Here is a 26,604-nt window from a genome sequence, read left to right as displayed (position 1 = left end):
TTGGGATACAATTGTGCCTTAACTATCAGATAATTTTATTCTAATTTCTTTTAGGCAGTCATAAGCATTAAGTTTGGCAGAGAAGTTTTCATTTATCTAAAACATGCTTAATGTAGTTCTAATTGGTTTGGATATTTGTATTATTCATGTATTTATTCTCTCCTGTAACTTTTAGTTTGCTTTTCATTTCTGCTAGGTTCCTGAGGTGTATACTCCAGTTCTGGAACATATCATAGTGGTACAAATAGACTGTTTCCCACAGTATAGTCCAAAAATGCAGTCAGTTTGTTGTAAAGCCATAGTGAAAGTTTTCCTAGCCTTAGCAGAAAAAGGACCAATTCTCTGGAATTGCATTAGTACTGTGGGTAAGTTTGCCATTCATTCTTGTTCTTCTTTTTTTTTTTTTAATAAAAAAAAATGACAGCGGAATGCATTACAATTCTTATACATATATACCACAATTTTTCATATCTCTGTATATAAAGTATGTTGACACCGAATTCGTATCTTCATACATGTACTTTGGATAATGATGTCTATCACATTCCACCATCCTTGCTAATCCCCTGCTCCCTTCCTTTCCTTCCCACCCCTCTGCCTATCTAGAATGCATCTAATCCTCCCATGCTTCCCCTCCCTACCCCCCTATGAGTCAACCTCCTTATATCAGAGAAAACATTTGGCATTTGTTTTTTTGGGTTTGGCTAACTTCACTTAGCATTATCTTCTCCAGCGTCATCCATTTACCTGCAAATACCATGATTTTATTCTCTTTTATTACTGAGTAAAATTCCATTGTGTATATACGCCACATTTTTTTTTTTATCCATTCATCCACTGAAGGACATCTAGGTTGGCTCCACAGTTTAGCTATTGTGAATTGTGCTGCTATAAACATTGATGTGGCTGTGTCCCTGTATTTTTAAGTCCTTTGGGTATAGTCCAAAAAGAAGGATAGCTGGGTCAAATGGTGGTTTCATTCCCAGATTTCCGAGGAATCTCCATACTGCTTTCCATATTGGCTGCACCAATTTGCAGTCCCAAAGTGCAAAGTGAGTGTACCTTTCTCCCCCACATCCTCGCCAACATTTATTGTTGTTTGTCTTCATAATAGCTGCCATTCTGACCGGAGTGAGAACATTCTTGTTCTTATGATGATGAGTAATGAATACTTAATGTATTACATAACATCTACTAAATTCCTTTGTTTTAGGCTGGGAATGTAGCTCAGTGATAGAAAGCCTGCCCAGTATGCATGAGCCCCTGGGTGTAATCCTCAGCACTGCAGAAAAATAAATAAATAAATAAATAAATAAATAAATAATAGGATTCTTTTGTATCTTAAAACCCTTTTAGAGAATTCTTAAAATTTTGGTGGGTCAAAATATTTTTTTCCCCTCATACTTAGTTTCTGAATTTAATAGTTCAAATTTTAAAACTAAGGATACTAACAAATTTAGAAAAGAAATCGAGAGGTGAAGTTATAAAAATTGTTGTTTTTGTTGCCCGTTTGGTTATATTTTTCAGTGTTCATTTTTATTTTTATTTTTTATTTTTTTAGTGCATCAGGCTTTAATCAGAATATGTTCTAAACCTGTGATCCTTCAAAAGGTAAATTCTGAATCTAATGTTTCAAAATAAGTCTTTTTTATCACTGTAGGATAGAAATGTTGCTGTAGTTTTAGTATGTAAATATATAAAAGTGGCCTTTCTTCTTCATTAGCCATGCCTTACATTTTAAAAAATGTTGGTCATAATACCTATATTGTGTGAGGTGAATATATTTCTCACAAGATATGAAATTCCTCAGTTGGGTGCAGTGGCGCATGCCTATAATACCAGCAGCTCAGGAGGCTGAGGCAGGAGGATCCTGAGCTCAAAGCCCGCCTCAGCAAAAGCAAGGTGCTAAGCAACTCAGTGAGACCCTATCTTTAAATAAAATACAAAATAGGGTTGGGAATGTGGCTCAGTGGTTGAGTGCCCCTGAGTTCAATCCCAGGTACCAAAAAAAAAAAAAAAAGATGAAATTCCTTAAACATAACTTTACTGTGTGTGTGTGTGTGTGTGTGTGTGTATATATATATATATATATATAATGTGTATGTGTATACACACACACACACACTTTTTTTTTTTCCTTTTTCTTTTTTTTTGTGATGCTGGGGATTGAACCCAGGCCTCATACGTGCCAGGCAAGCATTCTACCAACTGAGCTAATCCCCAGCCCTGTTTTATATATTTTTACGAAAAAGAAATGTTTTCTGGGCTAGGGTTGTAGCTCAGGGGTAAAGCTCTTGCCTAGCACATGTAAGGCACTGTGTTCGATTCTTAGCAACACATAAAAATAAAATAAATAAATAAAATGAAGGTATGGTGTCCATTTACAACTAAAAAAAAACTGTAAAAAATGTTTTCTCTTTTGGAACTCTAGGATAAAATGCTAAGGTATATTATGGGAGACATACCTTAGTTACTAGAAATTATAGTAAATAGGTTAAGATGAGAGATTGAACTGTGTAAGAAAAGAGAAAGAATGATTTATTGTGCATCTGGTGGATAATGTGTCAAAATAGTTTTTGGTTTTAGTCACAGAACAATCATCCTTTTTTTCAGCTTCTTTTTATTGTGCTTTCAAATATGTCTTCCTTGATCTGATTGTATAAGTCTCCTGCTGGTTGCAGTTTTAGTTAAGAAAAGTCTGAAAATCAGCAAGTTCTGGCAGCCAAGCTGCTTTTGTGAGTACATCAGTCAATATTGCCTTGCTTTCTTTCTGGCCCAGGGTGCTGACTCTGAATCTAAAGACCAACCAGCCTCCGGGGAGGTTAGAACTGGCAAATGGAAAGTACCCACGTATAAAGACTATGTGGATCTTTTTAGATATCTCCTGAACTGTGACCAGATGATGGTAAAATTTATAATTTTAAAGCTACAAATGTTCCCCAGTTCCTTTTTTTCAATAATTATTGACTAAATACTTGTTTCAGAGTTACGTTGTGATAACTTTGAAAAGTTTTTTAAAAATACTTCAAGTAACGAAAAATTTAAATAGTTGAAGACAAAGTGAGACTAGAAGCTGGGTGCAGTGGTGCACTCCTGTAATAGCGCCTATGCTGAGATAGGAGGTTTGCAAGTTTGAGGCCAGCTAGGGCAAAATAAAATAAAAAGACCTAGGGTATCGCTCAATGGTAGGGGTGCTTGCCTAACATCCTTAAGGCCCTGCATTCATTCCCAAGTACTATAAGGGGGGGGAAAAAGTGAAACTAGGAAAAAAGTTAATTGAATGGAATACAAATGTAGAGCTCTTTTAAATTGATTACTGTAGCTAAGTCTTTTTTTTAGCTTCATGGGACAGGATAATGTAATTGGTAGTAAATTATTATTTTCATCAGGTCCAGTGTCTTAGGAAACAAAAAGTATAACAGTATTATCACCAGAGAACTATCTCACCCCTTGCCACTTTTTTTTGGGTGCTAGAGATTAAACCCAGGGTCTCATGCATGCTAAACACACAATCTACTGTTGAACTATACCTCCAGCCCTCTTTATCTGCTTAAGATAAAGATAAATTAAATCCAATTGGTTGAATAGGTGTGAAGGTGATTAGTGCATAGTTACTATTTACATTAATTATATTAGAATAATACCTCCTGCCTACTATTATTCTGGTAGATATTTCTTCAGTTTCTACATTAGGCTTGGTTGCCTAATGTTTTAATATATCCATTGACAAAGCATTGATACCTAGGGCATGCAACTTTTTGTCAATAGATAATTTCTATCTTGTCAAAAAATCTTAGGTTTTTTTACTTTTTTTATTGAGTTAAAATAGTATAGCAGTTATTAATTTTATCCAAAATATTTATTGTATGTAATGTTAGATATCCCTATATTTGGAAGTTAAATCCCATAGAATGTGTGAGAATAGGCAGAGAAATTAGACTATAATTTTGGAATGATACAATAGCTTCACTTTTAAAGAAATGGTAGATTATACTTTCCAGTTTATTGTGAGGCTGGGTATATATTTACCTATTATGCATGTATGTGTTTACACATGTGTACATATATGTGTATGTACACAAATAGTGTATATGTTTCTTACATTTGTGTGTTTATGGACATTTGCACACAAATTGTTAGAGTAATGTTTTGACAGGGCTTTGTCTAAATCTTCTCATTCACTGCTATGTACAAAGTATTTAGTACATGACTATATAAGTTGTATTATCTGACTGAAATGATGCTGTAATAATGATTTCGAAAGGTTTTTGAAGCTTGAAAACATCAGGTAAATCTGCCTCAGTTTACATATCACTGGTTCCATGATACCTAAAAATACAAGAACCTGTGTATGTATCTTTTTAAAAAATATCTTAATGCTTATAAATACTCATCCTAAATATTTCTTTGTACAAAATTTTGAAGTTTTTTTCCTTTATTTAAAGGATTTTATTTTAGCAGACGAGACATTTCTCTTTGTGAATTCTTCCTTTCAAAGTCTGAATCATTTACTCTATGATGAATTTGTAAAATCCATTTTGAAGATTGTGGAGAAATTGGATCTTACACTAGAAAAACAGACTTTTGGAGAACAAGAGGTTAGAATTTTTTGTCAATAATATTGCATCATTTTATAGTAACTTTCTTTGCATGTAAATATTCAGGGAATAATAGCACATCTTTAGGGGGCTGAAGCAAATTGATTTCATTGGGTGGGATTACTATATGCCATTGATGCTTTTCTGTTGGATATAGACTTGTTGTACACAAAATGTTATCAGTGGATTATTCAAAAAGCAATTTCTATGTTTAATATGTTAAAACTTTTTTTTTTTTTAATTTGTTGGGTTTATTTCTCACTTTGATAGATGAGACTTTTTACAGTAGGAAAGGGAAGCGTGGGGTTCCTTGTTTTTTGTTAAGAACACTCCAAACTGGGGCAGAAAATATCAAATTTGCTCTTGAGATATTAGAATGCAGGTAATAGACTGAACATACCCAGGGTTTGTAGCCTGGATAATAGGTAAATCTTTGCTTGAAGTTGCTAGCGTGGAGCTGCCCTGCTCTTTTCTGAGGTGTCTGTAGAGACAGCAAACCACAAGACTGAGACTAGAGTGAAAGGGTTAGAGGTTTCATTGGAAAATTTTTAGTTTGCTTTTGATCGTAGTGATAATTTTAGGCGCATTTGTGCTTGTTAGAGTTCACGTGTATGTAATTCCACTGCACTTGTGAAGGTACATGAGAGATGATGGGATAGTGGAGAGAATATGCAAAGGGGAAAAAATGGAAGCGTTATAAGGCCATTGCCACATTGGCTGTATTATACTTGTAATGTGCAGTTTTTTTATGCTGGGTGATAGAAACCAGTGTGAGTTGAATTATTTTTTGTGTTGTATGCTTGTTTAAGATAATTTCATTAAAAAAAAAACCAAACCAAAACAAAACAAAAAAACTCTCTGAAAGGATATTTCCTGGAACTGTGTCATCCAACATACAAACACTTGTTCATCTTCATTCAGAAGTCTTCACTGGCTTCTCTTTCTCTGTGGTCCACCCTTTTTGCCTGTGCCAGCAGGTCCCCTGTCACCTCTGTCATAGCTGGTCTCCAGTCCTTTGTAGGTTCTGTCTCTGTGTTTATAACCTGTTGTTTAATATTAGAATTTGAATATACAAATTGTATTTGATAACATAGATTTGGTAACACAAACATAATATGTTTAAAATTAAACTTCATGTACTCCCCCAAAATTACATTTTTCGTTGTCTTATTACTGTTCATTATTCTTTTTTTCCCAGTTGGAAACCTCCAAGTTATCATTGATCCTTCTTAACCTTTTACAGTTCTGCCTCTGTCCAAGTATCACTGCTGGCTTCTTGAAGAAATCAGACCCTTGTTTTATTTCTCCCGTTCTTTTCATCACTTCATGATTTCTTTGGTTTTTCTGTTGCTTCAAGTCCTGTTGTTCCTCCCAGACTGCAGGCTCTTAAGAACCTGTCTCTGCCTTTATCACGTTTTCATTCTTTCCTCATAGCATCAGGTCTAGGACAAGAAGATTGAAAAGTTATTTGTTGAATAATCTGTGATTGAATAGTACAGTGTTTGGTACAATTAATTTTTAAGGATGGAAATGAGGCTACTGGTGTTTGGGTGATCCCGACTTCAGATCCAGCTGCTAACTTACATCCTGCTAAACCTAAAGATTTTTCAGCTTTCATTAACCTGGTGGAATTTTGCAGGTACTTTGTAAAATTTTAATTATTTAAGACTGAAAATTATTAGTAATTGGGTATAATAGAGGAAATACCCTTAAATAAATATAAGAAATAAAATAGTATAAGGATTTAAATCTAAAATCATTTATGTATAGACCTTTAAAATATATCTAAATGAGCCTTTTAAAAAATCTAAAGGTAGATTAAAAAAGAATTTACTTAAAATGTTATACAATAGAATTATAATTTTTATAACCCGTGTATTTTTAAAGATAAATAAAAATTAGTAGGATAAAAATTTCTACCTTAAACATTTAATTTGTTTTTACAGAGAGATTCTCCCTGAGAAACAAGTAGGATTTTTTGAACCTTGGATGTATTTATTTGCATATAAGTTAATTTTGCAGTCTACACGGTTGCCACTCATCAGTGGTTTCTACAAATTGCTTTCTATTGCAGTGAGAAATGCCAAGAAAATAAAATATTTCGAGGTAAGAATTTTGAAAATATGGTTTAGTCTTGTTGTTTTCATTCTTTTTTTTTCCCCCTTTGGAAAAAAATGAGTGTATATGATGCATTATGAAATATATGTGATTATGGCATATGCAGTTTTAAAGTCTACTAATTATATGTATATGTGTGTGTGTGTGTATATATGTATATTTGCATGTATATATATTTTTTTGTTTTTGTGATACTGGGGATTGAACTCAAGAATGCTCTACCACTGAGCTACAACCTTTTTTAAAAAATATTTTTATTTTGAGATAGAGTCTTATTAACTTGCCAAGACTGGCCTTGAATTTGTGACCTCCTGCCTCAGTTTCCCTAGTTGCTGGGATTATAGGTGTGCGCCATCACGTCTGGCTTTATTATATATTTTTATTTTCTTTTTTTTGGGGAGTGCTGGTGATTGAACCCAGGGCCTTGTGCATGCGAGGCAAACATTCTACCAACTGATCTGTGTCCCCATCCCCTTTTATTTTTTTATATATATATATATATATATATATATATATTTTTTTTTTTTTTTTAAGAGAACAGTATGCACTTTGGTGTAGANTTTGGTAGATGGACACAACACAATGCCCTTATTTTTATGTGGTGCTGAGAATCGAACCTGGGTCCCACTCGTGCTAGGCGAGCGCCGCTCTACCCCTGAGCCACAATCCCAGCCCTTATTATATATTTTTAAAAGTTGATATTTGAGTGTCAGTTGGATGACTGTCTTTGAAAAGTTAGTGGCATTTTCTGCTTTGATTTTTAACCACCTGGCTAATTTATTCAAGATTCCTAGGAATTTTTGAATTGCAGTCATTATTTGTAAGTTGTGGGCTGTCTCCATACTTAGCTAATCAGAAACTCTGGGGGCAAGCCTGAGTGATTTGTGCAGCAATTCATCCAGATATTTTGGTGCCTTCTGAGTTTTGAGAATGACTGTGATAGCATCCATGAGGCTCCATTTTGTCACACAAGTACTCTGCTTGTGTAATTTCAGGAGAAGCAGGTCTCCCAGAACACAGATATCTTACTGGAAGATGGAAAGGGAAATGGACTTAGTTCAGCTTCCCTTTTCCTGTTCTATTTCTTATTGGCCTCTGCCTGGAAATGCTCTTATAGCTGAGTCTCTTTTTTTTCCACACTGGACTTTGGTAAAGTGGAATGAGTTTAGCCCTCTGGAGAAAGGTTGGGAACTGCTGGATTACAATATAATATTTCCTAATTCTTGCTTAGTGTACTAATTTGATATTTTATTTGACAGGGAGTTAGTCCAAAGAGTCTGAAATGCTCTCCTGAGGACCCAGAAAAGTATTCTTGCTTTGCCTTATTTGCAAAATTTGGTAAAGAGGTAATTTTTAAGTGATTTATCTTAGTGTTTTATAGGTTATTTTTAAATGAATGTGTAGTGAAAGAATCCTAGTGATCATAAGTGACATAATTTTTTTAAAAAACTGGTTTGCTAAATTCAGATTGGAAGTTAAGGTCTTTAAAAAACTAACACAGCAAATCGTTGTGTTTCAAAAGTATCTTGAATTCCCTTAAAATAATTCAACTGAGTGATGACAACTCCAAATCAAAATATATTTCTTAATTTTTTCATATAGAGGGGAATTAGGCCCTTCAACAAATTATCTTGAAGATCAGTGGTTAGTTTGTAAGTGAACATGGTCATGTCAAATAAAGTCTATGTGCTCATTCTTTGTATTTGAAAATAGACTAAAAGTTTTAAAATTGATTTTCAAATTGCAGTCTCTCTTCAGATATTTACTATTGTCTTATTTCTCATTAAGGTATCAGTTAAAATGAAACAGTACAAAGATGAACTTTTGGCCTCCTGTTTGACCTTTGTTCTGTCTCTGCCACATGACATCATTGAACTTGACTTTAGAGCCTACGTCCCTGCATTGCAGGTAGATGAATTTTTTTGAGCAGACCCACATCTTCATTACTATTATTTTTCCTAAAGAGCATGGAGATACCAAGGATCTCCATGCAGAATCACATATGCAGGCTGCATGAATGGCTTAGCCTCTGCCACTTCCCAGCTTTGGTGCTCAGGAAACCTGACATGGCCTCTCTGAGCTTCCCTTGCAGGCAAATGTGAGAATTACACCTTGCATATGTTGGAAGTCCGTAGTAAACCACCAGTCTTGTGGACTGGTGCTATTTGTTTTCCTTGTGGTGACCTGGACTGTACCCACATACCTCCAGCAATGTCTGGGCTCCTGTGATAGAATAATGGTGTATTACACAGAAACCACAATTAACTGGTGGTTTTTTTTTTTCTTTAAATCTCAAATTCACCATTTTTCTCTTTATCATGTTTGGATTGACATAGATGGCATTCAAGCTGGGTTTAAGCTATCCCCCGCTGGCAGAAGTAGGTCTGAATGCTCTTGAAGAATGGTCAATTTATATCGACAAGCATGTAATTCAGCCTTATTACAAAAATATTCTCCCTTGCCTTGATGGATACCTGAAGACTTCCACTTTATCAGGTAAGGTTTAAAAAAATTGAAATATGCATCATGATTAATAGGACTGTTCATATTTTTTGAAACTTAAAATTTGAACCCAGTGTTTTCATTATATGTTTGTTTTTATTCCCTAGTTATCTCAATATAATTGCAACAATAGGAAATGTAATCAAGTTATTAAAATATTTTTCGTTTTATTTGTTTATATCTTACTAAGATTTATAAAATCTTCAGGGATAGAAACTCTTTGTAATTCCTAATATACTACCTTGCAAAGAATTTTTGAATAAATCAGACAAGAATTAAAAATATCAGAAGCCAGGCATGGTTGCACACACCTGTAATTCCAGTGGGCTTGGTGGGCTGAGACAGGAGAATTGCAAGTTCAAGACCAGTGTCAGCAATTTAGCGGGACCCTGTCTCAAAGTAACATTGAAAGGGCTAATAATGTAGCTCAATAGTAGAGCACTTACCTTTCATGTATGAGGGCCTGAGTTTGATCCCCAGTACTTCCAAAAAGGAAAGGAGAAAAAAAAAAGAAAGTAAATAGTGATTTTGTGTTTTTGTTGGATTTTTATTCATTTTTAAAATATAAGCTAAGAATTGGGGAAAAAAAAAAAAGGTCAATGGAGAAGAAATAGGTTTAGGAAAAGATTTTTAAAGAAAAAATCATCTGACCAGGCAAAAAATATTACTAATCAGGGAATGTAGTACTAACAGTCAAAAGGCTGGATTTACTTAAATGAGAATGAAAAGGAATATTACCAAGTACAAGCAAAAAGAAAGATTCAGTTGGGAGAAAGACTGAAGTATTAGTAAGAATTTTAGAATTTTAAATTTCACTATATTAAAAGTGGAAATGAAATGTTTTATTTGTGAAGTTTTACCTATGTAAATCATTGTTTTGTTATTAAATGTTATTGTCTTGGAAACATTAAATAGAAGTTATCTGACAGATTTTACTGTATCTAGTTGAAACATTCTGAATGTATGTTCAGAATTCTTGAAAAAAGTTCAAATTTTGGAAGATTTTTATATAAATGATTGTGAGTCTTGTTTTAGGGATGAAAAAATTTCATAGTAGTTAATCTCTATAGTTTAGGCTTTTAAAATGCATATTATATAAGGTGTACTGCTATTTGAGTAGTTGACAAAAATTCATACACTTAGAATATACGAAATAGCAAAAATCTTTGTAGTATTTTTATTTTTTGTTTTGCATTTGATTCTGTTAATTAAGTTTTTGAAAAGACTTATGTTTTAGATTAATGAAGGAAGTTGCTGTGATTGTTTCAAAGGATCTGTCTATTGATAGATATGTGTATTCTAGACCATATGATGATAGAAGCAGAGTAAGCAAAAAAGAACATCATGTTCAGGGCAACCACTATTTTTAGTAACTTTGTACTTGATACATCAAATTTCCAGAACAGTTGCATGAATAGTAAAAAGAACTACTGTATACTTCACCTGGATTCCTCACTTACTAAGCCAGTTATTAAGATTTTGTACCATTTGCCTTTACTTTCTATATCATGTGTGATTTTGTGTGGGTGTATATATTTATACAGGACTTTTTTGTGTGTGAATTCTTTGTAAGCTGCAGCATCATGGATCTTTACACATCAGTGTCCCATTGTGTACTTCTTAAGAGCGAGGACTTCCTTTTACATAACTACATTATTCTTATAAAAAAATCAGGAAATATGGGTACATACTCTTCTAATATATAGTCCATAGTAGTTATTTTCATTTGCCCATTAGTTTCTTATATAACTATATTTTTCTTGATCCAGAATCCAGTGTAGAATTTATATTGTATTTAGTTGTCATTACTCTGTGCCAATGTCTTGATTTGAACGGTTGTGGGGCGGTTTTATGAGACACTGATGATGCACATTGAAGAATTCCTTGTCCAGGCAAGGAATTTTTGATTTTACTTTCAAATGTTCTATTTATGATTTGTTTTAAAAATAGGTAGTTTATAGAGGTGTACTTTAGGACTGTAAATATTCTTGTTCCTCATCACACTTTCACTATAATTGTTCTAGTATTCCTTGATAGTTCTTCCTTTATTATTGTGATAGTTAGAAAAGATTATTTTTCAGGGCTGGGAACATGGCTCAAGTAGTAGCGCGCTCACCTGGCATGTGTGAGGCACTGGGTTCGATTCTCAGCACCACATAAAAATAAAAAAATAAAGATATTGTGTCCTCCTAAAGCTAAAAAATAAATATTAAAAAAAAGAGTATTTTTCTACCATCTCTAATCCTTCAATCCTAGTTGATATTCTACTGTAAGAACTAACTTTTTTCTCTTTTCCTTTATTTATTTATCTATATCGCTTGGGACTCATGGATTCTTATTTTTTTCAGTGGGTTGATTTTGATGGTCAAATGGTAACAAATTTGGCTTGTATATGAGGTGTGGGATCTGGCTTCAGCAGCAGGATGTAATTCAGGATCTTCTGATGAGTCTGTTCCAGTCTAAGAATCAGCACTTCTTCAAGGAACCATGATGCTTTTAATGGACAGTGGTGCTTAAAAACAAGACAACCAGTGTGAAGACTTTATGTTCTAGAAACTTAGTTTTTTTCATCATAACTAAGATTAGGATTTTAATGTTTATATGTTTGGTAATAGAGTGTATTCTCCTTAGTATTCATCAAATAAATGAATGCTGTTTAAAATTGATTTTTGTTTACTGTTGTTAGATGAGGCCAAGAACAACTGGGAAGTGTCAGCACTTTCTCGAGCTGCCCAGAAAGGATTTAATAAAGTTGTGTTAAAGCATTTGAAAAAGACAAAGAACACTTCATCAGTAAGATATCCTTTGTATTTTCTTTACCTTATATAATACAGAGATTAGAAAAGAATCCTCATTTGAGATGTTAGTTGTTTTTACATATAAATAAGTGTAGTATAGAAGTAGTTTCAATATATGTTTGGCATGAAAATATAAACTGTATTAATTATTTGGCTGTTGTCTTGATGTTGTTGTCCTGCTCATCCCTACCCTTAAATGTGTTTAGTGGATAATGCAGAGTAACATGGTTCATTTTCAACAAGCACATTGGAATACTGATACCATGGATATGTAAGATTGATTCATTCTTAAATACAACTTTATCAAGTTCATGCTAGTTTTGTGCTTTTTGATGATAATTTTTTGACCAGTTTTTTTGAGATGAGCTGTATGATGTGATAGGAAAAAATGATATAAATGGTAAAAGCTTTGTTTAGGGAAAGTATCTATTTTTGGTATGAAGTGAAAATTACAACTTGAAAAACTTTTAATGTTGAAAATTGATAAGTAAAAAACCCTAGCATAAATGCTTTCTACGCTATTATTTTTGGTAGCTTTTGATTGAAAGACTTGCATGCAACTAAAAATGATTTTCTGAATTTTTAAAATAATTTTATCTCACATAAACAAAGATGGATAACATAACTTGAGCATATCTTTAGTTTTACAAATAAGATTTTTTCACAGGTACACAATGCCTATTCCCTAGGATGCCTATTCCTTAGGACAGTTTTTTCTAAGTGAGGATCCCTGGGTTCCAGGGTGCAAGGCCAAAGCTGTTTCTGTTGACATTTGCACCATGATATGACAGTGGGCAACACTGTTGTGGTTCTTTTTAGCATTTTATTGGCACTTGCCTCTAGGCACATTCTGGAAAGTTTGCCTAATCCAGTGAATCAGTATTTTATTCAGATGAGCAATACTTGAAGTTACCAAATTATGCACAAGTACAAACATTTATTCAGATATAAAACAAATCAAGGATTTTAATGTAATCCAGTTCATTGATAAGGTTTCAAATTCCACATTACAATAACAAACCTTTAAAAAACTACCAATAGTATACTTTTGGTGTAATATCAAAGAACTGTAACCACAATTATGTTAAAAAAGACTTAAAATGCTCCTCCCTCTTCTAGCTACGTGATTCTGTGAGGCCTAAATCCTGAATCTCACAATGTGCCAAAAGGGATCTGCACTTATGTGAAACAGGGCTCCCATTCTGAGGATTTTTGTTTGGAAAATTGAGTTACTTTTCTTGACAGTATGTCATTCATTCACTTGTAATGTGTTTAGTATTTTAAAAATAATTATTTAAATAATTTAAGTTTTAGTTTCTAATGTAATAAGTATTAATGAGTGTATTTTAAAAATAATAACTTTAAATAATTTAAGTTTTAATATCTAATGTAATAAGTATTGATGAGTGTATTTTAAAAATAATAACTATTTAAAGAATTTAAGTTTAATTTCTAATGTAATAAATATTAATGAGCATTACCCACATAAATAAAACCTTTCTGGGGTTTTCTGATATTTCTTAAGAGCTTATTAAAGGAGGGCTGGGGATGTGCCTCAGTGGCAGAGCACTTGCCTCACACATGTGAGGCACTGGGTTCGATCCTCAGCATCACATAAAAATAAATAAAGAAAATAAAGGTATTGTGTTCATGCATCACTAAAAAATATTTAAAAAAAGAAAAGCATAAAGTGTCCTCCCCAAAAGCCTGGAACTCCTGCTCTAGGAAATAGATATCCAACTTCATAGTTGGAAGAAATATGACTTTTATGAATTTGCGATAAAATTAATAGCACTACCATGTAGGATATAATTAACCAGTAAGAGGATTGGGGGCATCGCTCTGTGGTATATAAGAACCTGGGGTTGATCCCCAGCACTACAAAAAAAAAAAAAAAATTAGCAATAGGAAGGGTGATAAAATAGTTTTTCCTTATTTTCATCTTCTCTTTAATTTTATTTTTATTTTTTTATTTATTTATTTTTTTAAAATAATTTTTATTTATTTTTATTGTTTAATTTTCGGCAGACACAACATCTTTGTGTGTATGTGGTGCTGAGGATCGAACCCGGGCCGCACACATACCAGGCGAGCGCGCTACCGCTTGAGCCACATCCCCAGCCCCTTCTCTTTAATTTTAACTCAGATATTACATGTATACAATTTTTCATTTTGTAGAATGAAACACTGTCCTTAGAAGAAATAAGAATTAGAGTAGTACAAATTCTTGGATCTCTCGGAGGACAAATAAACAAAAATCTTATAACAGGTAATGTTTTCTTTCAAAATAAATTAATGTGTGTAGATATATTTGTGCTTCAGTTGGGATCAATAGTGTCATAGTATATTTTGATATTTATTCCTATGTGTGATTTACGTATTTTCAAGGAGGATTATAGTGAATAATGTACCACTTGATGAAATGCTTTTATTATACTCATGCCATTGGAATAATTCAACACACTAACAGAGCAAATGTTCCAGCTTGATTTGTTACACACACATATATATATTTTTTTCCATTTTGAAACAATCTAATTTGGCGTTGTTTTCTATGGGTAAACTTTATTTTAGGGGAATTTAAACTTTTAAAAACTCAATATTCTTAATACATGGATGCTTTTAGATTGTTTTTACCACAATAATTTTGATTAGTAAAAACTCATTTGTTTTTACTTTTGAGATTTGGTATTAAATACACTAGTGGCTTACTGTATTTAACTTACTGGCTTGGTTATTTAGGAAATTTGAACCTGTACTTGGAAATAAGCAGGAAATTTTTAGTAAAAATATTTTTCATTTACCATTTTTTCCACAAAATACCCTAAGTAACTCTTACTGAATTTGAATATTAAATATTCCAGATTGTTAATTTGTTTGAAAATATTTTTACTTAAGTTAAATTAAAAAATACTGTTGTCAGTACTTTCAGATGTTCTAATTACATATCTGAAGTAGTAAAAAGGAAAGATGAATAAATGTTTAGTTTAAAAGTTTAAAAAGACCCTGATTAGCCTGGCATGGTGGCACACATGTATAATCCCAGTGGCTCAGGAGGGTGAGGTAGGAAGATCATGAGTTCAAAGCCCACCTTAGCAAAAGTGAGGCACTAAGCTACTTAGTGAGACTCTGTCTCTAAATAAAATGCAAAAAAATAAGGCTGGAGATGTGGCTCAATGGCCAAATGCCCCCACCAAAGACTCCAATTGAGCCAATGAGAGGTAGAACAACTGATTTAAGAAGGATTTTGAATGGAAAACTACTCTTCTTTTTTGTCAGCCACGACTTCAGATGAAATGATGAAGAAGTGTGTGGCGTGGGACAGAGAGAAGAGACTCAGCTTTGCAGTGCCGTTCAGAGATATGAAGCCTGTCATTTATTTGGATATATTCTTGCCCCGGGTCACAGAATTGGCTCTTTCAGCTAGTGACAGACAAACTAAAGTACTTTTATTTTTCATTTCATATCTTATTTAGGATCTATTGCTTTGAAAACACATTGGGTAGGAAAAGAAAATATATTTTAGCCGTTCCATTATCATTAATTTTGTATTTTTCTGATTGCTTACTTATCATTGATAAATAAAAGTTAAACATAAATTATCTTAATAGATAATAACCTGGCAGAAAATTAATATGCCAAAAATTCTTCATGATAGAAAATACAGTACAAAGGGCATTTAAAAATTATACTTGGTGTTTGATTATTCCTTCAACCTTAAAAAGAAATCATCTGAAATTTTAATATAGTGTTATAAATAAATATTTGCTAACCATGATAGTTGTAAATATGCTTACAAATGAAGTGATTGTCTATAATTCTGTAATGGGGCATTATTCAAATATAGTTCTTAAAAAAATTTTTTTAAAGAAAAAGCAAAAATAAAGGAAAATACATTTCTTGTGAATGTATTAGTCCCAGTGTCTAAAGCTTTTAAATATCAATTCTTGGCTCTTAGATGAAGATCAAAGTGAACAGAAGCATTAATTTTATCTAAGAAGTGCTACTTCCAGTTAATTTATATTTGAATTACATTACATGATAATGATAGTTATGTGCAACAAGTTTTTCTTCTTGAAGGGCTAAATTGAAAAATACTTCAAAATATTCTTGTGAACATTATAATGTAAGCTTTGTTGAACTCTTGGCCTATTTAGGTGGCAGCTTGTGAACTGTTACATAGCATGGTCATGTTTATGTTGGGAAAAGCCACTCAGATGCCCGAAGGTGATCAGGGTTCTCCGCCCATGTACCAGCTATATAAACATACTTTTCCTGTTCTGCTTCGCCTTGCTTGTGATGTAGATCAGGTAAGTGCATGATTTGAATAGAAAACTTAAAAAGAAAAAAAAAAAGTGGTTAGGCATGGTGGTACATCCCTGTAATCCCAGCAACTTGGGAGGTCGAGTCAGGAGGATTGTAAGTTCAAGGCCAGCCTCAGCAACTTAGTAAAGCCCTAGGCAACTTAGTGAGACCCTGTCTTAAAAGTTAAAAAGAGCTGGGGATGCAGTTCAGTGGCTACACACTTCTAGGTTAACTCCCCAGTACAAAAAAAAAGGTCTCCTTCAGTTGTCAAAGGGTTTGCTACACATTGGAATAATCACCTGGGAATCTACCAAACATTCTGATTTGATTGGTTATGGATGTGACATGGAGAATAGGACTTTGAAAAGTTGTCCCAGTAACCTCTTTTGTGCCACAGAGTTGGGGAGCCAATGTTATAGTCACTGAGAGTCTAGGCATCCTAAAGTGGATTAGCTGTCACCCTGCTCATGGATGGATGAACTCAATCTTTCAGGAAGTGAAAAAGTGGCTAGGAGTCAAGGAACAGATTGGAAATGTTGGGAAATGACCTGTTCTTGATACTTCATGGACAGAACCTCCATTTCTGTCATGAAGCAGAAAAACAAATCTCAGTTCATTTTATGAAGCTGGCATAACCCTGTTATCAGAGTGTACACATAAAAAATAAAGTGAAATGCAGAAGTCACTTATAAATGTATTGGAAAATTTTGCAACATATATGAAATCATCATGATTAAGTGGAATTTTTGAAACTGAAATTTACCATATAAATAGTTTAAGAAGTAGCTATTCTCTCCATAGAAGCCTAAAGGTCTTTGGCTGATCTTGGTAGTCTAGGCCTGATTTAATGTTGTCTTAATATAGTAAAGACTATCTACCTGAGTTTCATAGTCAAATCACGGTGATCTGGTTCCTATGCCTATTGCTGGGAGTGGTTCCTCAGTATTTGGAGTAGGCAACAGAAGCAGAGGCACCTGCCTCTCCTCTTTGACTCTGTTCCTCCCAATGGCATAGACTTTAAAGTCTGTATGTATAGGACGTTGATCTGGCTTTCATTTTGTCACAGGGATGGCATTCATGATGTGGGAAGCCACAGACTCATTATTTGCTTTGTGGTTGGTTAATGATAATCTGTATCTAATCTAGAATACTTTGTATACACATTTAAAATCAAAGTAATGAAGATAAATAATGTGTACTCTAAATTACCCTCCTAACTAGAGGAACAATGAGATTTAGAGGTACATTTTTCTTTGCTGAACTCTAGAAAGTAAGGAAGAATAGTTCATTATGGAATTGAACTAGAAAAAGAAATTAATGAAATAACAGTAGTAGTTTTGCTTCATTTTGCCCTACTGTAAATGCCATTTAATGTTCAATTTCCAGTTTAAATTTACTTTAACACAAAGGAAAAAAACTCCAGTAAAGTCTTGTTTTTTCAGGTGACAAGGCAACTTTATGAGCCACTTGTTATGCAACTGATTCACTGGTTCACTAATAATAAGAAATTTGAAAGTCAAGATACTGTCGCCTTACTAGAAACCATATTGGTGAGTAGTGGTTGATTCTTTTCTTGCTATTCCTGTTGTCTAGTTACATTTAATACCAAAATGTAGCCTCTAGTTGGATCCTTTTATCTTTTTTTGTATTTGATTTCTAATGCCATTTTAGTGGACACAATGCCATATTTATTTATTTAAATGATGCTTTTAAATATCTATAACTAAATAATATTTCACACATTTTTCTTCTGTTTTCTGGGAAGGCAATTGTAAATTCAACAAATTTTATCTCATTAAAGGTGTGTGTGTGGTGCGTGTGTGTATGTGTATGGAGTAAAAATGTTCTTTGACTTATTGGAGGTACGGTAGCTCTTTTTAAAATACTTTTAGTATAATACTTAGTTTAAAAGTAAAAGGAATTTTTGAGCTTTCTCAATATTTTCCTGTATTCAGATTCAATTGTTAAAGGGTCCTACTAATAGCAGTTTATCTTTTACATAGAACTCTCCTGACATGGTAGAGGTAGAATCCTTAGGATCTGACCAATGGCTTGCTGAGGACAAAAGTAGTGAGGTCAGCTAGACCATGGTATCTTTTGATGCTATGTATATTACTATAATACATACAGTAATAATTTTTATTGTTTGATTTTGTCTATTATTTCAGTGTATCATTTTATTTTGTTATACACTTTAGAATTCAAAGCTGTAGTTGAACACACAGTGAATTTGTTCAAACATATCCTTTAATTCTTTGTTCTTGCAAATTGACTCCAGTTTACATCTGTGTGCCATTTTTCTCTTAAGTTTGAGATGAGTCAGGAAAATAGGGAAATTGACAAGAGCATCCAGAGAGAAGCAGTGAAGGTATTAAGTTTGTGGTGTTTGTGAGGATTTGGATTTGTTTTCATGTTTTTATTGTGTAGGGGCATTGTGAAAAGGGAGGCTAGAATGGTGTTGGACAGAAGAGCAGATCATTCTGTAGGGCAGCCACATATCCTGATGTGTAATTACAAATAGTACTACTTTCACTCCTAGAGTCACCCTAATTGTATGCCATGTGATAGGCAACAGAGAGTTAGTTGTTGAACATTTTTAATTAGGAAGCAGACCGTAATTATATCTGTAACATTATTCCTTGCAGTGTCTACCAGTGAATTCTGCTTCTAATAAATACAATTAATTTAATTTGTGGTTTACTTATATTCAGATTGGGTTTGTTTATATTTAAAAAAATTTATTATACATGGGCACAATATCTTTATTTTGTTTGTTTATTTTTATGTGGTGCTGAGGATTGAACCCAGTGCCTCACATATGTGAGACAAGCGCTTTGTCACTGAGCCACAATCCCAGTCCTGTTTATATTTTTTGTGGTACTGGGGATTGAACCCAGGGGTGCTTTATCACTGTGCTTACATCCCCAGCTCTTTTTATTTTGTTTCGAGACAAGGTCTTACTAAGTTGTCAAGGCTGGCCTTGAACTTGTTAGCCTCCTTCCCTGCTTCCTAAGTCTCTGGGATTATGGGCATGTGTTGCCATACCTGGCTGGATGTGTTTATTCTATTATGTTTCTATTCTGAAGCAGCTATTTTAGTTATTGCCTTTTCCCTTTTGATTCTTAAAGGTAGCTGAAGTAAGGGGTTTCAAAAGAAATCTAGTGAGATAATGATAAAGTAAAATGAGATGGCTGAAAGAGAAGGTAATGAAGAAATGTGAACTTTATAGCATAGCACTTCAGTGAAGGAGAGCCATTATTTTATTAGAAAGAATCGTCACTTCCCTAACATCAGCACATGCACTATCTTAGTCTGTTGTCTGTTGCTATACTGAACATCACAGACTTTGGTAATTTATAGAGAATGGGCTATAACTCATGGTTCTGGAGGCCAGGAAATCCAACATCAAGGTGCTGATATATGATGAGAGCCTTCTTGCTGCATGGTAGCATGTGGAGGGCAAAACCTGGTGAGAGAGTGCCACCATGGGGGTCCATCCTCATGACCTAATTTCAATTCTGTTTACCTCCCAAAGACCCTGACTCCAAATACTATTAACATGTGAGTTTAGAGATTATTTTCAACATAGGCTTTTGGGGTACAAATTCAAATTATCTCAGAATTTTCTCCCTTTTCCATGGAATTTTCAATTTATTATTTAGTGTAAAAGATAATGTTTTCCTTGTGTTAAAAGGAACTTGTCATTTGAATTTAGATTCAGGGAAACCAGATTGTTTCTCTTAGTGTTTATTTTTTCTTGTCTTGTGCTATAAATAATTTTCATAACATTCTAGTCATGCTCAAAGGCAGACTAAGGGTATTTGGCTGCCATTATATGGATATAACATTAGTAAAATAAATATGTCTTTGTTTCAGGATGGAATTGTGGACCCCATCGACAGTACTTTAAGAGATTTTTGTGGTCAGTGTGTTCGAGAATTCCTCAAATGGTCCATTAAGCAAACAACACCACAGCAGCAAGAAAAGAGTCCAGTAAATACCAAGTCACTTTTCAAGCGACTTTACAGCTTTGCACTTCACCCCAGTGCTTTCAAGAGGTTGGGAGCATCACTGGCTTTTAATAACATCTATAGGGAATTCAGGTATGTGAGACACATGTGTACAAGGAAGGGTATAAAATTTGCTCTTGAAACTTGTACTGGTACTTTTGAAAAGTGGCTTAGTGTTTCTGTCCATGTATTTATGTATCAAGTATTTAGTAAGTAATTGTGTGCTGGATGCTGTGCTGTGTTCCAACGTTTAAAAATGAATTAAAATTCAGTTTGTACTCAAGATGCTTAGAAACTACTAAGAAATACATACAAACATAATACTGCAGCAGTTTTGGAGCCCACGGGGGGGATATCCAGTCCAGTCAGAGTAGGTTAGGCAAAGATGTCAAAGGTAGGATGTAAAGGATAAATGAGAACAAGCCAGGGTGTCCAGATCAAAGGGATGTGGTGGAGAGGTAAGAAATGGGATGGCATCTGAGTTGATGCAGACATTGGATTTTCCCAGACTGTGGTGTTGAAGGTTTGGGAGATAATACAGCAAGGCTGGGGAGTAGGGTTTGGGCTGCTGTGGTGAAAGTACCAGCTACCTCTTGTTTCAGCAAATCTGTGGCGTTTTGGGAGCTGGGATCAGTGCGGTTAGATTTCTTCTTAAAATTATCTGTTGGTAGTTGGAAGGAAAGTGGGTCTAAGTGTGACACCAATGAAGAGGTTTTTTCAGAAGTCCAAGAAAAAGATAATTACTGACCTAAGGTGGTAGTGGTGGTTGTTCATTGATTCCATCACTTATTAAGTATATTATGAACCAGTACTTATTAAGAATATTAATTACTTGTTTAGAATGTTATGAACCAGTGTGCATCTATAGTCCCAGCTACTCAGGAGGCCAAAATAAAAAAGATCACTTGATCTCAGGAGTTTTGAGTCTAGCCTAGACAACATAATGAGACTCTACCTTAAGAAAAGAAAAGAATAATAGCAATAATATGTGCCAGGTATGGTACCAAATGCCTAGATATAATGATATAGCCCTTCTTGAGGGCTATATGTCAGAGAAAGAGATACTAATTAATTAATCACAGCAATAAATATAAAGCTTGCAACTGAAATTAGTGATGCTACATAGTAGTTCATAATTACTAAGTAATCTTATAGTGAGAATCTAAACTTGTTTGGTCAGAATAACTTCTCTCAGAAAGTGACAGCTGGCATAGAGAAGAGGGAATCAGTGATAAATACCCGATGACTGAGCCAGGTGTGGTGGCACATGCCTGTAACCCCAGTGGCTTGGGAGGATGAGGCAGGAGGATCGCCAGTTCAAAGCCAGTCTCAGCAATAGTGAGGCACTGAGCAATTCAGTGAGACCTGGTCTCTAAATAGAATACAAAATAGGGCTGGGGGTGTGACTCAGTGGACAAGTGCCCAAGTTCAATCCCTGGTACCTAGAAAACAAAACAAAAACAAAAAACCAATATCAGATGAATGTATGGATGGGAATTTATATGTGTGATGAGAATTGGCCACTTAGAGCCATATGTTAATGTTTCAGCATTTTTTTTTTTTTTGTACTGGGGATTCAGGCCAGGGGTGCTCTACCACTGAGCGCCCAGCTTTTTATTTTTTATTTTGAGGCAGGATCTTGCTAAGTTGCTGAGGCTGGCTTTGAACTTGTAACCCTCCTGCCTCAGCCTCCCAGGTTGCTGGGATTACAGGGGTGCACCACAGTGCTCTGCTCTTTTTTAACTTTTTGTTGTGGTGGTGGTGGTGCTGGGGATTGAACCCGTTGCCTTGTGCATGCAAGGCAAGTGCTCTACCAACTGAACCATATCTCCAGCCCCTCTTTTTTAGCTTTTTAAATTGTGAAAACTATTTGTAGAGAAGAGTACGTAAAGCAAGAGTGTATAAAGTTTATAGAATAATAATGGTAAAACAGGTTGTCACATACCCCCTAGATTGAGAAATAAGGCATTACTAGTATTCTGGAAAACTTCTTGCCCTTCCAGGGCCATCATTCTCCTGACTTATGCTACTTCCTTCCTGCTTTCCTTTTCTTCCTGCTTTTCTCCATAGTTTTATATTTATCTCCTATCCCCAAACAATATATTTTTGTGTTTTGAAAAGTGGGTGGTGAGGGCAAGCACAGTTATGTGAGACAAAGGCAGTCTTTTAACTTTTTTTTTGTTGTTGTTCTGGGGATTGAACCTTGGGGCACTGAATCACAGAGCAATATCCCCAGCCCTTTTTATTAAATATTTTTTAATTCTGAGACAGCATCTCACCAAGTTACTGAGGTTGGCTTTGAACTGTGATCCTCTTGTCTCAGCCTCCTGAGCCACTGGAGTTACAGGCATGTGCCACCATTCTGAGAGTCATTTCCCTATTGAGGGGTTCTGGGAGACTAAATTGAATGGAGACTGGCTTCATCCTTCCTAATAGATCATAAGAGCAAGTTGGATCAGCAGGATCCATAGTCAATCCTGGAAGGCAAGTTTCTTCAGAGATGGCCATGAAGTGGACCAGAATCTGATGTATGGGGGAAGTATCATCCAAGGGTATGGGCTATCCCTTAGTTCCTCTTCTCAGCTCAGAATGCCCACCTTGTCTGTCAGGAGTAAGTCAAAGTTTAATACTCCTGTGGCTAAATGAGCACTGTCAGCTGATCTAGGCAGAACACAGAATTTCCCAGAACATGGTCATGATGAGCCAGTCTCAGAGAAAAACTTGGATTTGCCTGGGCATTCTGTCCAGGTGGAAGGATACATTCAGCCATGCATGTCCTGTTGGAGACAGCTATCAGCATGTCTTTTCTGCAGTCCCTGATTGCCAGTTTTGTGTTATGTCGAGCTCGCTCTGTGTGACTATGAGGGACTTTTTATATGGTGCTGAGGATCAAACCCAGTGCTCACACATGCTAGATGAGCACTCTACTGCTGAGCCACAAACCCAGCCCCATCTTTTGGTTATTTCTTGACTTCTTTCCTGTGTTTGGGCTTCTGTTTCCTTACCCTGTATCATTGTCTTTCTTGGGTACTCTAATTTGTTAGACCACATTTCAAGTGGCTAATTTGAGAAAGAATGCATGAAAGAGGACTGTTTGATATCTTGCATGTTGGATACTATAAATTGAAGCACTAATATTTCCTTTCTGCATTCTGACGAACTGGTTTCATGCTCCTTTGGAGGGCAGCTTATTTTGTCATATAATTTCTTTACTAATACCTATCAACTGCTTTCCTGGCGCCTAATATAAAAACTATTAATACATACCTTGGCCTTCTATGACCTTTTCTGTTCAACTTGCAGTTCTTTCACAAATCATTCCTCCGAGTGAACCTTTTGCTGATTGACTCTCTGTTTTCCTGCTTGCCTCCATGTTCTTATCCATACTGGTTCTGTTTTTTTTTTTTTTTTTTTGCAGCATCCTTTACTTCAAGGATTTGAAATGTTGGGGCATGAGGGGGCTTGTGTAACTCTGAAAGGCCCTGTCCCCCTTGGGAATAATTTTTTTTTTAAATTATTATATTCATGCCAGTGTGACTACCAGTTTCCATTTCTCATTGTAAGCCCCATACCCTCGTCTGTGCTTTGCTCTGCTTTTCTTATTGCACGAACGCATCCATCCCAAGGGGTAATGCAGTGACTGAGGCTGAAGGCTTCACTGCAACTTCCAACTCTTAGTTTTGTGTGAACTCCCGTGACAGTTATTGTGTTATATTTAATCTTTTACTATCCTGTGTCTTTAAGGAACACATTTTCCCATGAGATATCTGACCTCTCTAACTAGGTGTTGGCCCTTGGTACTTAGGACACCAAGTTTACTATCTGTTACAGTCACATGTCACTTGATGGCAGGGGTGCATTCTGAAAAATGTACCCTTAAATTATTTTGTCATTTTTATGAACATTGTAGTGTGTACTTACACATTCACTAAGTACACAGTGTAAGACATCTGTACTGACATTAATCATTGTAATCCTCTAGGACTACTGTTGTATATGTGGTCAGTTATGTGTGACTGTATAAGTTAGATGGTGCACAGATGTTGATTGAATTGATTACTTGCATGTACTAGATATACTTATGAAAGGCTCAGAGTTTACTATTGGTATTGACTTAAATTTTTTCTCATAATTAAAAATAATTGCTTGCCGGGTGCAATGGTACACACCTGTATTCCCAGCGGCTAAGGAGGCTGAGGTAGGAGGATCCCAAGTTCAAAGCTAGCCTCAGCAATGGCAAGATGCTAAGCAACTCAGTGAGATCCTGTCTCTAAATAAAATACAAAATAGGGCTGGGGATGGGGCTCAGAGGTTGAGTGCCCCTGAGTTCAATCCCCCGTAGTACAAAAAAAAAAAAGGGGGGGTTTATTTCATTGACACTCAGTAGCTGGATAGTGAAAGTAGAAAAAATGTTACATTCTATGATCTTAAATGCATACTTTTTTGTGGCGAGGGGATGCTGGGGGCATTTTACCACTGAACTTCAATCCTAATTCTTTTTATTTTTCTTGAATTTTACCAAACGTTTATTTTATTTTACTTTACACATTTTTTTATTGGTGAATTATAGTTGTACATATTAATGGGATTTATTGTTACATGCACACAATCTGACAATATAATTTGGCCAACTTCACCCCATAGCACTTCCCCGTCTCTCTCCACCTGCCACCCTTGGGTCCCTTTCCTCTACCAATAGCCCTTTGATTTTTAGGAGATCTACTCTCAGCTTTGTTTTCCACTTTCCTCTCAAACTTCTGCATGTAAGAGAAAACACATGACCTGTAACCTTCTTAGTTTGACTTACTTTGCTTAGATGTTGACTTGATTTAGGTAGGATGAGAGCTTTTAAATTTTCTTTATTTTAGAAGAACGTGGATGTGTTATATGGTATCAGTTCTTCTTTTTCCTTACATTAAGTTTTAATGAGCTTTGTAAAATGTGGTTGGAATAGTGGTTCTAAGGTTATGTGCCAGGAACAGTCTCCTAGTGGGAGGAGGCATATGATACCCGTGGATGGAGAAAAGCCAGTACTGCCTCTTGATTGATTTATAAAGCCTCATGCTTTAGTCTGCTCTTGAGGAAGTATTATTATTATTGTTATTATTATTATTATTTGTGTGTGTGTGTGTGTGTGTGTGTATGTTGTTGGGGATTGAACCCAGGACTTTGTGCATGTGAGGCAAGCACTGTACCAACTGAGCTATATCCCCAGTTCAATAAGGAAGTAGTGTTCTTTGAGAAACATTTTAGGTTGTTTTATGTTTTAAAACATTTAGATTTTTATTGAAAAGAAAAAACAAATTTGTTGAATGTTTGCATTCTTTAATACCATCACTTTTTTTGTGTGTGTCCTTAGCACTTTATTATTTTCTTAGGTGAAGCTTAACATTCTTTATTTTGCAGGGAAGAAGAGTCCTTAGTAGATCAATTTGTGTTTGAAGCCTTGGTGATCTATATGGAAAGTCTGGCCTTGGCACATGCAGATGAGAAATCCTTAGGTATGTGTCATACAGGTGTTCTGTTTGCTGTAAGGTTTTAAAAGTTTTTTACCCAGTACTTAAGGCTCAGGTGATTTTCTTATAAGGGATGTTTTCTTTTTCATATCTTCCATAAATAAATTTGATGTGTCCCTTCTGTACCTCAAATCCAGTTTGTAGGTTTTTCAAGTCCTCACCTAAGATTCCCTTATGGCTGTAGAATTACCCTTGGTTGGTGGAACATCCTGCAGTGCAGCCACTCAGTGACTAATGACATGAACATGAAAATGTGCAGAGTCACAGTGCTGAAGAAAGCTGGATGCAGTAGCCACTGAGAGGAGGCTAATTTCTCTGAACTCTCTAATGATGACTTAATAGGTCTCATTATAAGATTGTAATAAAGCTATTTCAGCCATGATTAAGGAATATGAAAAAGGTTCTGTGTCAGAAGTGGGTTAGGCTAGAGTTGTTAAAGAGTAATAAATGTTAAGTTTTTATAATTAAATTGTGTCTAAACACTACTAGAAACGTCATAAAATTTTTGAGCTAGAAGACTTCCTAGAAATCTCAGTTGGGTTGGGTGTGGTGGCATACGCCTGTAATCCCAGTTGCTTGGCAGGCTGAGCTAGGAGGATTGCAAGTTCAAGACCAGTCTGAGAAATTTAGTGAGGTCCTAAGCAACTTAGTGAGACCTTGTCTCAAAATAAAAATTTAAAAAAGGACTGGGAATTTGGGTATTTGACTCCGTGGTTAAGCACCTCTAGGTTTAATTGCTGATACCCCCCCCCCCCCC

At 35.0% G+C, this 26,604-nt stretch overlaps 1 protein-coding gene across 5 annotated transcripts in view; it reads left to right on the top strand.

Annotated features, from left to right (window-relative positions):
• Window positions 1–26,604, top strand: part of Prkdc (protein kinase, DNA-activated, catalytic subunit) — a 177,125-nt gene that overhangs the window by 22,806 nt on the left and 127,715 nt on the right. For 4 of the 5 annotated variants that reach the window (XM_048782878.1, XM_015485774.2, XM_048782879.1 and 1 more), the window contains 16 exons: window positions 197–365; window positions 1,562–1,611; window positions 2,780–2,905; window positions 4,446–4,598; window positions 6,122–6,237; window positions 6,545–6,704; window positions 7,976–8,062; window positions 8,505–8,624; window positions 9,053–9,212; window positions 11,905–12,011; window positions 14,195–14,285; window positions 15,296–15,459; window positions 16,174–16,326; window positions 17,764–17,871; window positions 20,198–20,424; window positions 25,738–25,832. In XM_048782878.1, coding sequence (XP_048638835.1) covers window positions 197–365; window positions 1,562–1,611; window positions 2,780–2,905; window positions 4,446–4,598; window positions 6,122–6,237; window positions 6,545–6,704; window positions 7,976–8,062; window positions 8,505–8,624; window positions 9,053–9,212; window positions 11,905–12,011; window positions 14,195–14,285; window positions 15,296–15,459; window positions 16,174–16,326; window positions 17,764–17,871; window positions 20,198–20,424; window positions 25,738–25,832 — 2,086 coding nt within the window. Of the gene's footprint in view, window positions 1–196; window positions 366–1,561; window positions 1,612–2,779; window positions 2,906–4,445; window positions 4,599–6,121; window positions 6,238–6,544; window positions 6,705–7,975; window positions 8,063–8,504; window positions 8,625–9,052; window positions 9,213–11,904; window positions 12,012–14,194; window positions 14,286–15,295; window positions 15,460–16,173; window positions 16,327–17,763; window positions 17,872–20,197; window positions 20,425–25,737; window positions 25,833–26,604 lie in introns of those variants that run through there. The other variant, XM_048782881.1, reaches the window with a different exon arrangement.

This window comes from Marmota marmota, unplaced genomic scaffold (genome assembly GCF_001458135.2).
Source record: "Marmota marmota marmota unplaced genomic scaffold, marMar, whole genome shotgun sequence".
Lineage (NCBI taxonomy): Eukaryota > Metazoa > Chordata > Mammalia > Rodentia > Sciuridae > Marmota > Marmota marmota.
Note: the sequence above shows the minus strand (reverse complement) of the source record. Positions and strands in the feature narration are given on the sequence as shown.